This window comes from Sorex fumeus, unplaced genomic scaffold (genome assembly GCF_029834395.1).
Source record: "Sorex fumeus unplaced genomic scaffold, SorFum_2.1 ptg000024l, whole genome shotgun sequence".
In the NCBI taxonomy this organism is placed as follows: Eukaryota; Metazoa; Chordata; class Mammalia; order Eulipotyphla; family Soricidae; genus Sorex; species Sorex fumeus.
Window position 1 is genome coordinate 35,258,055 of NW_026606081.1, and position 16,539 is coordinate 35,274,593.

General features: G+C 36.0%; 1 protein-coding gene across 1 annotated transcript in view; it reads right to left on the bottom strand.

Moving 5' to 3' along the window:
- The window catches only part of LOC130023749 (probable ATP-dependent RNA helicase DDX60), a 106,563-nt gene that overhangs the window by 45,962 nt on the left and 44,062 nt on the right, over positions 1–16,539 (bottom strand). Inside the window, exons 19-24 of the mRNA XM_056114340.1 lie at positions 15,839–15,934; positions 9,128–9,243; positions 8,050–8,186; positions 7,482–7,591; positions 7,295–7,399; positions 6,566–6,691 (exon numbers count right to left, since the gene is read on the bottom strand). Of these exons, the coding sequence (XP_055970315.1) occupies positions 6,566–6,691; positions 7,295–7,399; positions 7,482–7,591; positions 8,050–8,186; positions 9,128–9,243; positions 15,839–15,934 (690 nt within the window). The remainder of the gene's footprint in view (positions 1–6,565; positions 6,692–7,294; positions 7,400–7,481; positions 7,592–8,049; positions 8,187–9,127; positions 9,244–15,838; positions 15,935–16,539) is intronic.

Genomic DNA, 16,539 nt, shown 5'->3' on the forward strand with positions numbered 1-16,539 from the left:
ACAGAAATCGTATCATCAATCATTTCGGACCATGATGCACTGAGAATAGAAGTGAATCACACACAGACACGGAGAACGAAAGCAAACACCTGGAAATTAAACAACTCAATGCTGAGCAACTAGTGGATCAGGAAGGAAGTCAAGGACGAAATCAAAAGATACTTGGAAACAAATGAGAATGAAGACACGAGATACCAGAACTTATGGGATGCAGCTAAAGCCGTATTAAGGGGAAAATTTATAGCCCTACAAGCATATCTCAGGACGGAAGAAAGGATGCACATAAACAACTTGACTTCACAGCTCAAGAACTTAGAAAAGGATCAACAGAAGGAGCCCAAATCGGGCAGGAGGAAAGAGATCATAAAAATTAGAGCAGAAATCAACGACATGGAAACCAAAAAACAATCCGAAAGAACAATGAAACCAAGAGCTGGTTCTTCAAGAAAATAAACAAGATAGATAAACCACTAGCAACACTCACAAAGAAACAGAGAGAACCCTAATAAACCGAATCAGAAATAAGAATGGAGATATCACAATGAAAACCAAAGAAATTCAAAAGATCATCAGAAACTACTTTGAAAGTCTGTATGCCACGAAACAAGAGAAACTGGAAGAAATGGATAAATTCCTGGATTCATATAATCTCCCAAAGCTGGGTCAAGAAGATATAGAATACCTGAATAGACCTATTAACATCAAGGAAATTGAAACTGTAATCAAAAGTCTTCCCCAAAACAAAAGCCCAGGTCCAGATAAATTCACTAGCGGATTTCTCCAAACATTGAAAGAGGACCTACTGCCAGTCCTTCTCAAGCTTTTCCAGGAAATTGAAAAAACAGAAACTCTCCCAAACAGTTTCTATGAAGCCCATATCTCTGTAATACCAAAAGGAAACGACACCACAAGAAAAGAAAACTACAGGCCGATATCCCTGATGAACACGGATGCAAAGATTCTGAACAAAATACAAGCAAATAGAATTCAACAACTCATCAAAAAGATCATACACCATGACCAAGTAGGATTCATCCCAGGGATGCAAGAATGGTTTAACATTCGGAAATCAATCAACATAATCCATCAATTCAACAAAAGAAAAGACCAAAATCATATGATCATATCAATAGATGCAGAGAAAGCATTTGACAAGATCCAGCACCCATTTATGATGAAAACCCTCGCCAAATTGGGGATAGAGGGGACTTTCCTCAATATAGTTAAAGCCATCTACCATAAGCCTACAGCAAGCATCATCCTCAATGGGGAAAAACTGAGAGCCTTCCCCCTAAGATCAGGGATGAGACAAGGATGCCCACTGTCTCCACTACTGTTCAATATAGTACTGTAAGTATTTGCAGTAGCAATTAGGCAAGAAAAAGAGATTAAGCGTATCAAAATAGGAAAGAAAGAAATCAAGCTCTCACTATTCGCAGATGATATGATACTAAAACGTAGAAAACACTAAAACCTCTACAAAGAAACTCCTAGAAACGATACACTCGTATAGTAAAGTTTCAGGCTATAAAATCAATACCCAAAAGCCATGGCTTTCCTATACACAAATAGTGAGAGAGAAAAAAATGACATGAAGAAAACAATCCCGTTCACAATTGTACGCCAGAAAATCGACTACCTAGGAATTACTCTAACTAAGGAAGTAAAGGACCTGTACAAAGAAAAATACCAAACGCTGCTTCTGGAAATAAAAGAGGACGTGAAGTAATGGAAAAATATCCCCTGTTCATGGATGGGGAGAATTAATATTGTCAAAATGGCAATACTTCCCAAAGCACTGTACAATTTCAATGCGATTCCTATTAGGATACCCATAACATTCTTCAAAGAAATGGAGCAAACACTCCTGAAATTTATATGGAACAATAAGCCCCCCGAAATAGCTAAAGCAATTCTTGAAAAAAAGAAAATGGGAGGAATTAACCTCCTGAACCTCAAACTCTATTACAAACCGCAATGATTAAAACAGCATGGTACTGGAACAAAGGCAGAGCTGCAGACCTATGGAATAGGGTTGAATATACTGACATCTCCCCTCAAACATATGATCACCTATTCTTTGATATAGGAGCAAGAAATGCGAAGTGGAGTAAGGTAAGCCTTTTTAACAAATGGTGCTGGCAAAACTGGATGGCTACATGGAAAAAATGGGCTCAGATCTCTACCTAAGGCCACGTACAAAAGTAAGATCAAAATGGATCAAAGACCTCAACATCAGACCGGAATCCATAAGGTACATTGAAGTAAAGTTGGCAAAACCCTCCATGACATTGAAGCTAATGGTATCTTCAAACATGTCACGCCACTGGCCAAGCAAGTGAAAACAGAGATAGACAAATGGGACTATCTTAAACTAAGAAGCTTCTGTACCTCAAAAGAAACAGTGACCAAAATACAAAGACAGTCAACAGAATGGGAAAGGATATTCGCTGAATATACATCTGACAAAGGATTGATATCAAGGATATACAAAGTTCTGGTTCAACTCCACAAGAAGAAAACATCCAACACCATCAAAAAGTGGGGCGACGAAATGAACAGAAACTTTTTCAAAGAAGAAATCCGAATCGCTAAAAGGCATATGAGAAAATGATCTATATCATTAATCATCAGGGAGATGCAGATCAGAACCACAGTGAGATATCATTTCACACCACAGAGACTGGCCCGCATTCAAAAGAACAAAAGCAACCTGTGTTGGTGTGGATGTGACGAGAAAGGGACACTCCTTCACTGCTGGTAGGAATGCCGTCTGGTTCAACCCTTTTGGAAAACAGTATGGACGATTCTCAAAAAATTAAAAATTGAGCTCCCATTTGACCCTGCAATACCACTCCTGGAAATATGCCCCGGAGAGGCAAAAAAGTATAGTCGAAGTGACATCTGCACTTGTTTGTTCATTGCAGCACTCTTTACAATAGCCAGAATCTGGAATAAGCCTGAGTGCCCGAGAATAGTTGACTGATTAAAGAAAGTTTGGTACATCTACACAATGGACTACTATGTAGCTGTTAGGAAAAATGAAGTCATGAAATTTACATATAAGTGGTACTACGTGGAAAACATCATGCTAAGTGAAATGAGTCAGAAAGAGAGGGACAGACATAAAAAGATTGTATTCATCTGGGTAACATAAAGTAAAAAAATAGGAGACTAATACCCAAGAACAGCTGTGATAAATACCAGGTTGTTCACTCCATGGCTTGGAAGCCAGCCGCACATGCTACGGGTAAAGGCAGCTCAGATAGAGAAGGGAGCACCAAATAAAGCACGCTGGGAAAAATCTGCCCAGGATGGGAGATGCATGCTGAAAGCACACTATAGACCAAACATGATTGCCACCCAATGTCTCTTCTGCAGACCACAACACCCAAAAGAATAGAGAGAACAAAAGGGAATTCCCTGCCACAGAGGCAGGGTGGAATTGGGGATGGAGGGGTGGGAGTGATACTGAGATTGGTAGGGGTGGAGAATGGGCACTGGTGGTGGGATGGGTACTCGATCATTGTATAACTGAAACCCAATCACAACAACTTGTAAGTCTACAACTGTACCTCATGGTGTTTCACTAATTGTGTGTATGTGGCCTACTTAGTAAGTGAGCATGACGACGATCACGACCATCCTGTTGTTCGTCGATTGCCTCGAGGAGGCCCCAGTAATGTCTCCTTCATCCTAGCCCTGATATTTTTTAAAAAGTGCCATATTCAAGGCTCTTTCAGGTTTAGGAGAATGAGACCCATCATTGTTACTGGTATTTGGCATATTGGGTACTCCACGAGGAGTTAGTCAGACTCTGCCGTGTGGGCAGGTTACATTCGGTAGCCTGCCAGTTTGTCCAAAGTAAGAATGAGATAATTAGATGTCTGGGAGCTGGGTTTTTTAGTCTCTGGGTCTTGGCCATTGATGGGATTACACGGCACCAGGGGGCCAGTTGGTGGGTGTGGCCCCTGCCTACTGGAATATTTATTATTTCACTAATAAAACAAACAAAAAAATGTGTGCTACATATGTATAATGGAATGCTACTCAGATATAAAAGTAAACATATTGCCATTTGCAATTAGATGGATGAAACTGGAGTTTTAATTTCACTGATAGTAAATTTAATCAGAAGGAAAAAAACAAATACATGATGATTTCACTTCTATATGTCAGATGAAGAGAAGAAGCAAATGACCAAAACAAACCAAAACAAACCCTTGGACTCTGAAGAATTGCAGATACCAGAGAGGAAGGTGGGGTCAGGTAAGAACAAAGGATAATGTGGGATCCAATGGACTATAGTGGGTTTTGGAGGGGTACTTTGAAAAGGCATAGACCTGTGATTCTGAATTACATGCACTATAAACCAATGTTATCTCACTAAATAGAAAAGCAGCACAGATCAACATAGAGACATTGGAAGTAAAACAGCACCAACAGAATAAGTATTTCGGGGGGGGGGGGAATGGGGAGCTTAATGCCAAGCAAAACAAGAGGGAAACATAGTTTAAAAAAGATAAAAACATGTAACAAATGTTTCACTGGAGGGTGTGGATAAATAGGGTGTTGACTTCCATGCAGTCAACCCAGGTTTGCTCTCTAGCATCTAGTATGATTCCCTGAGCCCTGCCAGGAGTGATTCCCTGAGCAGAGTCAGAAGTAAGCCCTAAGAACTGCTGGGTGTTTATCCAAAACCTCCCCCAAAAATTCCATATGAATTTAACTTAATTATCGCATTAATCAAAGTCATGTTAAACTACAAGACATAAAAGACTAAAAAAGCAACCATCTATCTCTATAGTTATCTTGTAAAATGATTGAGTGTGGATCATTTTTGTAAATAGTCCTACAACAAAAGTTAATAAATTGGTAATTGAAATGATGTATCAAGAAGAATAAAATAACAAGTTAAATACTGACTGAAGTTAGATTTAGTGAATTATAAAAATAGAGAAAGTTTGATTTTAATTTAATTTACATTAAATTTTAAAAGTTATATCAAAATTGAATTAAGACATTTTTTATTAATTTACTTATTCATCTAATATATTGGCTACACTAGCACATGACAGTTATGAATGGAGACATTACTGGCACCCACTCAAGCCAATCGATGATCAAGTGATCAACTAATATGTGATATATGCCTATTGGCTTGCTAATAAGTTTCATTTTGTTTTGCTTATCTTTTGTTTTGAGGCTATACTCAACATTGTTTGGTACTACTTCCTGTCTTTGCACTTAGTAATCACTCGAGATCACTTCTGGCAAAGACAGGTGAACTTATGGAGTGCTAGGTATCAAAACCGGGTTTGTCGTGTGCAAAGCATGTGCCTTCCTCACTGTACCATCTCTCCCACCCCCAAAATAGACTTTCAATGGTAAACAAAATGTAGAATAAATATCATATTTGTGTTTATTTTTATGATCCCCTGGGCTGGAACGATAGCACAGCAGTTACGGAGTTTGCCTTGCATGTGGCTAACCCAGGTTTGATTCCTCTGTCCCTCTTGGAGAGCCCGGCAAGCTACTGAAAGTATCCTGTCTGCACAGAAGAGCCTGGTAAGCTCCCCGTGGCATATTCAAAATGCCAAACACAGTAACAACAAGTTTCACAATGGAGACATTACTGGTGCCCACTCAAGCAAATCAATGAACAATAGGACGACAGTGCTACAGTGCTACAGCTTATAATGCCCACCCAAAATTTATATAATGTTATAATGAAATTACTTCAATAAAATGATTTTAGTAAATAACATAATCATTGTAAAATAAATGTTAAATAAAATGAAAAATCAAAATTGTACTGAATTGAAATTCCAATTGGATGACCAAAGTCTATTCTTATCAAGAATTAGTCATATTTTAACTGAAATTTAGAGCCCTGAGAGGTAAAAACAGTTTGATATTACATATTAGCATATCTGGAGGAGCTAACCATCTTCTTTTTTCCTTTTAATGGTTCCTTTACAAAGGAATCATATGTGAATCATATCCTAGTTAACAAAGGACATGTTTTAGAGTCCATGTAGTAGACATCACTTTAGTACTTGTTTTTAGGAAGTAGACCATTACCAGACTTTTTAATTACCAGAAAACAACTAAGTCAAATTCTAGAATTCAAAGAAGGATAAATAATACTTAATATGCCTCCTATCTACTAACTTTTTTACAACAGAGGAAAAATGGACTTTCAAGTATTCAAGCAAGTAAATAAATATAAATCATTCTTGGGAAAATACTAGAAGAGAAATGACAATAATTGACTAGAAGTTACAGTTTTGCTTTCAATGTGAAACAGTACCCCTATTTAAGTTTTGTTGTCTCAAATTATAACAGGACAGGTACCAGCATATGTTGACTGAATTGGAGTCCAACTAACAATTTTTCTCCTCTAGCTAATTAAATTGAAGTTTTAATTGCAATACACAGATATAGAGTATATAATCAAATCCTTGAGAATTTTATAGGTCATTCACTTGGAGCTTAAATTTAGAAACCAAGTTCTTTTTATATTAAGAGTTTTATTTAAATTAATTTTAATGCTTTTAACTACCTTGCTTTGTTCCAACTCAATTCGCTGAATGATTTCCTTTTTCAGTTCCTTTTCATATTTCTTGGCATCTGCCCTCGTGATGACTAATTTATTTTTGAAGAAGCTAAATTCTTCAGGTTCAAATTTCTTAAAAGTAAAGAAAAAGAAAACAACACTAAAATGAAATAGCAATTGCTTCATAGTTTTCCATGCAAACCATAATGAAATAAATTTCTCAAGCAGTTCAATAGTTGTTCATATTCAGTTACAGAGCTAAATGCAATTAAGGTGGCAGTGCTGTTCTCAATGTTATGGTTCTATAATGTTTTTCTTAGGTTCTACTAACTCAAAGTGTCTTTAATATTGCAGGTATTTTAAAGAAAAAATAAAAATATTAAAATGTTTATTTAAAAATCATTTTTCTTTTCATTGCAACATACTATTCTAAGTATTTTACAAATAATCATATGGTTATAATAGTCATAGAAAATATATGTAGTTTATTTGAAAATCATATTTTATTTCACATATTAAAATTCATATATAATTTAACTAATTTTTCCATTTCTGAAGCACGTTGAGTGACCTGGGTCACTGTAGTATAAATGAAATGTAGTATAAATGAAATTGGCTGCGTTTATTGATACAAGAATACTACAATCCATTAATTTGATCATTATTGATCATTATAGACAAATAACTGAAGATGTCAGTCACAGACTACACACATGTACATTCTCAATCACATACCTGTATTCTTGGACATTCTGGCCAAACATGTGCCATAGCATCATAAAGCATAATACTTTCTCGAGGAGAAAATTCAAGGTCTAAAGGAATTCCATATTTCTTTATCTAAAAACCACAAAATAAAAATTAATCATTTCAGAGATAATGAACAGAAAATTGCTAATTTTCCAAAATGCCTTATACTTACATGATTGGCTGTAAGTGCAGCGCATGGGTGATAGTATTCAATGACAAAGTCATTATCCGTGAGGGAACACACATACTTTTCTAAATCACTGTACCTTTCTTTGTGCCACACTGTAAAGGATTGAAATGATCAATGAATCAGTCTGTTGCCAATAAAATCTTAGAAATTGTGCTGTGCAGTGGGAAGAATGTTGAAAGAGGATTCAGTGCACCTACACTGCATACTGTGCTTTTGATTCCTCCTGCTCTGATCTCATGAGAACTTATCATTGTTTTCAATGTAAGTGATTTAACTATTTCAAAATAGGTAATATTTGAAATTGTTGGATCTTGAAGTTTAGCATATCCACCATTGCTATCTTTCTCAACTTCAACATGGTGCTTAATAGTCTAAGGTCAAGTCTCTGATCTTATTTCTTCTAAAATAAATAGATTCCAGTATTAGAGTAAGGACTAAATTTTTAAATATAATATCTACATAGATAGTTTAATGATCTCATATGTTACAAGCATCTACAGTGTTCTGAGTAAATCTGAGCTCCTCTTCTCCTATATTTTGTCAGGCATACCCAATCTAACTCTGAATGATGACTTCTCGATTCTTTTTCCTTGTTTCTTTGAATCTTTCAAGGAGTTTTGTGATGAACCAGAATTTTCCATTGTGAACTCAATATGTTGCCAATATCTTTTAGTTAATGCCAGCCATCTAGGTATATAAAAAAAACAGCAGCATTGTTGCATAAAATTAATCCACAGTATCACTTTTTATGACTATTAGGATGATTTTAATAGAATGAAATTTATCTTTATAATTTGAACATTAGATTAAAAACTATACTTATAATTTGATACATGAAGTAGTTCTTCCTTTTATACACTTATCCAGAGCTGAAGATTGGTTTGGGTTTTGTTTTGGTTTAGTTTAGTTTGGTTTGGGGCCACATCTAGTGATGCTTGGGGTAATTCCTGGCTCTGAGGATCACTACTCACTGTGCTTAGGGGTTTATATGAAATGCCACGGATCGAACCCAGGTCAACTCCATGCAAGGCAAAATCCTTACCTGCTGTATTATCTCTCTGGCTCCAGAACTGACATTTTAAGATCCCTCATAAAATTACTGACCAGGGTGGGAATATAATACAGGAGATAAGGCAGTTTCCTTGCATGATGCTTACACCAGTTCTACATGATATTCCTAGCACTTAGGAGTTACTTCTGAGGATAGAGACAGGAAAATCCCTTAGCATGACTGGATGTAGCCCAAAAATCAAAACAAAGGGAAAAAATGCATTGAACAATTATGGCTATTGTATCCACTACGGCTAAACTGTGACCCCATTTTGAAATTTTTTTCAATATTTTTATGTGCATATTTAAAAGATAACATTTTGAATTGTCTTACTCTGATCTCTAAGAATCAATACATTGAACTATAGGATGGGAAACTAACTCACTGTCACAGACAAAATCTTGAGGGACTAGACAATTGTGCAAATTATATCTAGTCAAATAATAAGAGGAAATGCTACCAAAGTAAATATTGACAAAAATTTTTAAACGTTAGTTGAAGAGACTTTTTGTTTGTTTGTTTGTTCCAGAATTACCTATCCATTAGTAGTAATAATGAATGCTAAACTCAGGCTTACTCTGTGAGATGTTCAGGATTACTTATAGTAGCAGAAAGTGCCAGAAAGGGACACCGAATCATCACTAGAAGATGCTCCCAAACTTCTGCTCCAATTTCTCCTCCAAGGCAGTGAACCTGGCAATGCAAATAAATAGTCATGATATAAAATTGGTTAAAAATGTTCCCAAGTGTTCGTAACTTGTGTTTGCAGAAACTTTTAATCATGTCTCTCACCACATACTGTAAAGTTTATTGACCCAGTACTGACTGTAATATACTTTGGTATATTAAAATTAATAGTATAATTTTATTGTGATAATTTTGTGAGATTTAATTATAATTATGTAGCATATCATCTTTAGATTCTAGACTTCTTTGCTCAGAGATACATTTGAAGAATTGTTCTATTTTGGGGCCAGAGAGATAATGCAGGGTTTAAGGCACACTTCTTAATTGCAGTCTACCTCTTTTCAATTCTACAGAGCACCACTGGGAAACCTCTGTCAGCTCCAACACTGGCACTGTAAGGACTGAGTATAACAGAATCATCAGTCTGGTTGCCAGAGAATCACTGGGAGCAACCTAGGGTCTCCTGAGCACTTCCAAGGAGCACCCACTAAAAAGATTATTCTAATTTTATTCATTTTATTTGCTCTATGCTTTTCATTGTGTAACTGTATTCTTTTATTTATTATTTCTACTCTGACAAGCTTATGAGTTGCTGCTAGAAACACTTTATTGACATAGCCTGCTCCATGTGTTCAACAGCCTTACTTTTTGAGACATGAAACCTTTTTCTCTAATTCTATGGTATACACTTAGAATATGAACTGTTTGTTTTTGAAATATTATCATCTCCTTGCAACTCTACTTCCACTGAAACACTTGATACTGTCAAACTTACTGATCTAATGAGCATTTCACATTGTTATTTTAATTTGGATTTTAGTTAATTTTCGTTTCAGCATTACATGGGACGTTCAGCAATCCTCTTTGTGATATTTTTATTATTTTTGAAAGTCTGAAAATTATTTTCAAAGTATTTTTATATTCTGAATGTTTTTGAATTCTGTACAAGCACTTTCTACTCAGGGACTTGTCATTTCCTTAATTTACTGATGTTTTGATTGACATTCTTTTTTTAAATTTTATTGAATAATTGTGAGATAGTTACAAGCTTTTATGTTTGGGTTACAATCCCACAATGATCAAACACCCATCCCTCCACCAGTGCACATTCCCCACCAACAATATCCCCAGTATAATTCCCCTTTCCCACCCTCCCCCTACCTCCATGGCAGATATGATTCCTCATACTCTCTCTCTAGTTTTGGACATTATGGTTTGCAACGCAGATACTGAGAGGTTATCATGTTTGGGTCATTATTTTCAGCACACATCTCCCATCCCGACCGGTTCCTCCAGTAATCATTTTCTTAGTGATCCCTTCTCTATTCCAGCTGCCTTCTCCCCTTTGCTCATGAGGCAGGCTTCCAATTATGGAGCAATCTTCCTGTCCCGTGTATCTACTATCTTTAGGTGTCAGCCTCATGTTGACTAAAATTCTTAATGTTAATATAGCCAAATATGTTGATTTTCTGTTATGTTTTGAGTTTTAAAAAGGTCTTCCTCTAATCCTCAATAACGCAGCTACTTTTTTCAGACATTCACATTCCTGGTGTTAGTGCTAGCAGGTAGAAAAAATGCTTGCCTTGCACATGGTGGTCCTGGGTTCAGTCCTCACCATTCCATAAGGTACCCCAAACCCACTAGTAGTGATCGCTGAGTGCAGATCCAAGAGCAAGCCCTGAGCACTTCAGGGTGTGCACCCCCTCCCCGCCACATCAAAAAGAAAAAAAGAAAAGAAAAGAAAAGAAAAGAAAAGAAAAACATGTTAACATTCTAAAGTTTCATTTGTTCAACTTTTTTCATTTTTATATTTAATTGTGGAAATAGTTTGTGTACGATATAAAAAAGTGACATAACTTCATTTATTTTATAGTTCCAGTTATTTTAGTTTTGCTTTCTATATTGTTTACTTTATGAAAAAAATGTCCATATGTGGAGGGCAAAAAAGATAGTACATTGGGAAGGGCACTTGCCTTGCACCATCTGGGATCTATCTCCAGCATTCTCTATGGCATACTGAGCACTCCCTGGAGTCCCCAAAACAAAATAAGATAAAATACAGGTTTCATTTATGGCTTTATAGATAACTTGTTTATATGTTTATTTATCTTTCAGTAGATAATTTTCTTAATTATTATATGTCTGTAATAAACCTTGATATATACTAGAGAAAATTTATTTGTCTTGATTTCTGTCCAAATGATCTTTTATCCTGCTTTTAACTGCTTAAAATTCATCTTTGTTAATTTTATACGTTTATATTTTTATATATTTAGAATCAATATAATCAGAGGGGTTTATCAGGAAATATACAAAAAAATTGTTAGTTTTAATTTTCATTATGTTTTGACTGTAAAGAAAAACTTGAGGATCTAATATCATGTATGTACAAACTGACCTATCGGTTAAAAGAAATAATAACATACTATTCATGTATGTTAATACAATGGATTTATCATGGGTAAAATAGGACCAATTTTATAAAAATTAATGGAAACTAGACAAGTATAGAATGGCATAAATACTGATGTTGATATTTAGTTCTTTATCATGTTATCAACCAATATTGCTTAAAATTATAATTTTTGCTCGAGCGGACCCAGTAACGTCTCCATTGGAGACTTTGTTGTTACTGTGTTTGGCATATCAAATACTCTCGGTAGCTTGCCGGGCTCTCCGAGAGGGGCGGAGGAATCGAACTCGGGTCGGCCATGTTGGCCACTTGTAAGGCAACCGCCCTACCACTGTGCTATCGCTCCAGTGAAAAATTAAATAATATTTAAATAAAATTATAATTATAATATTATTTAAAAATATGACTCATTATAATTAATTTTGGGGCTGGAGCGATAGCACAGCAGTAGAGCATTTGCCTTGCACACAGCCAAGCTGGTTCAATTCCTCCGCCCCCTCTCGGAGAGCCTGGCAAACTACCCATGACATATTCAATATGCCAAATAGCCAAACACAATAACAAGTCTCATGATGGAAACGTTACTGGGCCTGCTCGAGCAAGTTGATAAACAATGGAGGACAGTGCCAGTGACAGTGACAGTATTAAGTATGGGACATATTTATAGATATTAATTTTAAATTATTTAATATATTTATGCTATTGTGAATGCTATTTTAAATGTTTATTTATTATATTTTCTCAAGTGTTATTGGACTAAGTTATTTATTAATTTGAATGTTAATGGATAAAATACATAAGGATAGGCTCTTCATTCAAGTCTAACTATGTTAAAAGTATAAAACAAAAAGATAGTTTAAAAGGTATATTCAGAAATGATGAAAATACTTCATATGACAAATCATAATGAAAAGATGGAGTGACAGAACAATAGGAAAGGCACTTGTCCTGCATGTGGCCAACTAGGGTTTGATCCTTAAGTTCCGATTCTGTTCCCTGAGCCTGCCAGGAGTGATTCCTGAGTGCAGAGCCAGGAGTAACCCCTGAGCACCACTGGGTGTGGCTCCCAAATAGAACAAACTGTATCACTGGAAATTAAAATATATTTTACCAGAATCGTTTTAAAGTGAAGTATTTCTAAAGTTGCTACTTTAAGACTAACACTTATGTTTCAATATACATTAGAAAATAATTGAAAACTATTGTTGATGTTATAGTCTTTTACTAAATTTACTGTCTGCCTCATATTTTAATTGTTTTGTCTGCTAGCTTGTTTACTTTGCTTTGCTTTAATTTGTATTTTGTATTGTATGTGTATTAATTTAATTTTTGTTTTATTCTTTATTTCATTGGCATTACTATGCATAAAACTAACACTAATTAGGAGTATGAACACTCTGAATAGCAGTAGGACTATGTGTCTAATTTTAGTCATTCCTTCACTTTATAAATAAGGAAGAATCTCATAAATACTCTGTTTAATGTGATATAATTCTTAGTGCTGGAGAGATAATACAGTGGGTCAGTGATTGCTTTGCATCTGACAGAACTCTAATTTAATCCCTAGTGCCATATATTAGTGCCTAGTGCCCCTGTGCACTGTCAGAAGTGGTAAATCAAAAACCAAAAGTTGAATTTTTTCAGAGTAATGAAATTAACAAACCTCTAGCAAGATTGATCAAGATAAAAACCAAAGAATATATGAATAAATGATATTAGGAATATAAAAGGAAACATAATTACCAATGCCACAAACATTAACAAGATAGAAGGAGATTATGAAGACTTTTGTACCAGTGACTGGGGCATCTGAGATTAATTATAACTTGTCAAAATCAGCAAACATTAAAAAGAGAATAGGAGAGCATTCCAAGAAGAAAGGATATTGAGACAATAGTTGAAGGAGAAACAGTTTTTAGCCTATGAGATCCAGTCATGGATTTGGCTCCATTTACTGAAAAGAGTCTGCATTTTACTCCGTGGAAGACCCAGTGAGTTTGTGCATATTCTACTTAAAGAGTTTACAATACAACGGAAGTTTCAGAGCTTTTGCTGTGTCCCATAGGTTTTGGTAACTCGTGTCCTCATTTTCATTCATTTCCAGGAATCTTTTGATTTCCTCTTGATTTCCTTTCTAAGGCACTTGTTGTCCAAGAGTGAACTGTTAATTTCCAGGTGTTTGATTTAGTTTTCTGTTTTTATGTGTGATTTACTTCTAGTTTCAGCGCATTATGGTCTGAGAAGATTGTTGATACAATCTCTATCTTCTTAATTTTATGGAGGTATGTTTTGTGGCTCAGCATGTGGTCTATCTTGGAGAATGTTCCATGCACGCTTGAGAAGAATGCATATTCAGCTTTTTGAGGATGAAGTGTTCTGTATATATCGACTAAGTCCCTGTCTTCCATTTTTTCCCTCAGATGAAGTATGTCCTTGCTAAGCTTGAGTCTGGTTGATCTATCAAGAGGTGATAAAGCAGTGTTGAAGTCTCCCACTAGTATTGTGTTGCTATCAATGTCTTTCTCCAAGTCTATGAGTAGTTATTTTAAGTACTTTGCTGGTCCCTCATTAGGTGCATATACATTTAGTATTGTACAGAAACTTTCTCAAAGAAGAAATCCGAATGGCTAAAAGGCACATGAGAAAATGCTCTACATCATTACTCATTAGGGAGATGCAGATCAAAACCACAATGAGATATCATCTCACATCACAGAGATTGGCCCACATCCAAAAGAACAAAAGCAGCTGGTGCTGGCGCAGATGTGGCGAGAAAGGGACCCTGCTTCACTGCTGGTGGGAATGCCGACTGGTTTAACCCTTTTGGAAAACAGTATGGACGATTCTCCAAAAATTAGAAATTGAGCTCCCATTTGACCCAGCAATAGCACTCCTGGGAATATATCCCAGAGAGGCAAAAAAGTATAGTCTGCGCTTGTTTGTTCATTGCAGCACTCTTTACAACAACCAGAATCTGGAAAAAACCTGAGTGCCCGAGAACAGATGACTGGTTAAAGAAAGTTTGGTACATCTACACAGTGGACTACTATGTAGCTGTTAGAAAAGATGAAGTCATGAAATTTACATACAAGTGGTACTACATGAAAACTATCATGCTAAGCAAAATGAGTGAGAAAGAGAGGGATAGATATAGAAAGATTGCATTCATCTGGGGAACATAAAGTAACAAAATAGGAGACTAACAACCAAGAATAGTCAAGATAAATACCAGGAGGTTTACTCCATGGCTTGGAGGCCAGTCACACATGCTAGGGGAAAAGGCAGCTCAGATAGAGAAGGGAGCACCAAATAAAGGGTATTGGGAGAATCCTCCCAGGATTGGAGAAGCATGCTGTAAGTAGACTATAGACCGAACATGATTGCCACTCAATGCCTCTTTTGCAAACCACAGCACCCAAAAGGAGAGAGAACAAAAGGGAATGCCCTGCCACAGAGGTAGGGTGGGATGTGGGGTGTAGGGTGTGGGATGGATACTGGGATCCGTGGTGGTGGAAAATGGGCACTTGTGGAGGGATGGGTACTTAATCATTGTATAATTGAAATCCAAGCACAAAAATTTTAAGTGTGCAACTGTGCCTCTTGGTTTGTCACTAATAAAAACCAAAATAACAAACAAAAAAAGAAGTGTAGGGGGAAGAAATGAAAGCCCCTGGAGATTCACTGAAGTAATGGAGACAGGTATCAGTTTAGTGTTGGCATGCATCAGGATGAGGTGGAAAAACTGAAAAAGTTGGGCTTGCTAAATGCTAGGAATTTCGACTTAATGGAATAATGAAATAACTAAAGTTTGGGAACCATCAAAAAAAGAAAAAAGAAGAAGTGATCTCTGAGTAGAGCCAAGAGTAAGCTCTGTGTACTACTGGTTGTGACCCAAAAGCCCCACCAAATTCTTTGGCTAGAAGAAAAAATAAAGTCCGTGTCTCATTAATCATTTATGGTCCCAGTAATACATTCTGGAATACCTCTCCTCCCTTAACTATCACTCAGGCCTTTTTTTCCATTCCCACCACATTCTATGTATTTTACTACCAACAAAAAAGTCTACCTTCTCCATAAAATATATTGGTGATAATCTTCACAACTAACCCTATTATTTCCATAGTTATTAAGGCATAAAAGTTATATTATATAAAACATTTATAGTAAAGGTAATGAAAGCTGACATACCTCATCAAATATGACATATCTGATCCTTTTTGTCCACTTTTGATTATGAGGAGCAAGCAAGAGTATTTCCAAACACTGAGGCACTGTCACCAATATCTATTTTAAAAATCAGAAAATCATTACCTTTAATTTTTAATGAAATACTTTACATGACACAACTTTTTATTGATATTTCTGTTACTCAGCATTATCATTTGTGGGAAGATAAAATGATTTTTTGTAATAGATACATATTGCTGTTAATACATTTAAAATAGTTAAGTATATTTCATTAAGGTGTTTTCCCAACAGGCACATTTGAAATGTAAAATTATCACAATCTGAAACCTTACGTATTAAAGAAAAGTGTTTTCTTATGTGATAACTTCAATTGAGAAAAGTGTTCTACTTTGATTGTCACTGTCACTGTCCTCCCATTGTTCATCGATTTTCTCGAGCGGGCCCAGTAACGTCTCCATCGTGAGACTTTCTTGTTAGCTTGCCAGGCTTTGCCCTGTGGGCGAGATACTCTCGGTAGCTTGCCAGGCTCTCCAAGAGGGGCGGAGGAATAGAACCCGACTCGGCCGGGCTGGCTGTGCACAAGGCAAATGCTCTACCACTGTGCTACCGTTCCAGTCTACTTTGATTATGAAATAATATTCAAAAGTTGATTAAGTAATTAAATAAATTATGAAAATAGTCTGTATACTGGCATTCTTACT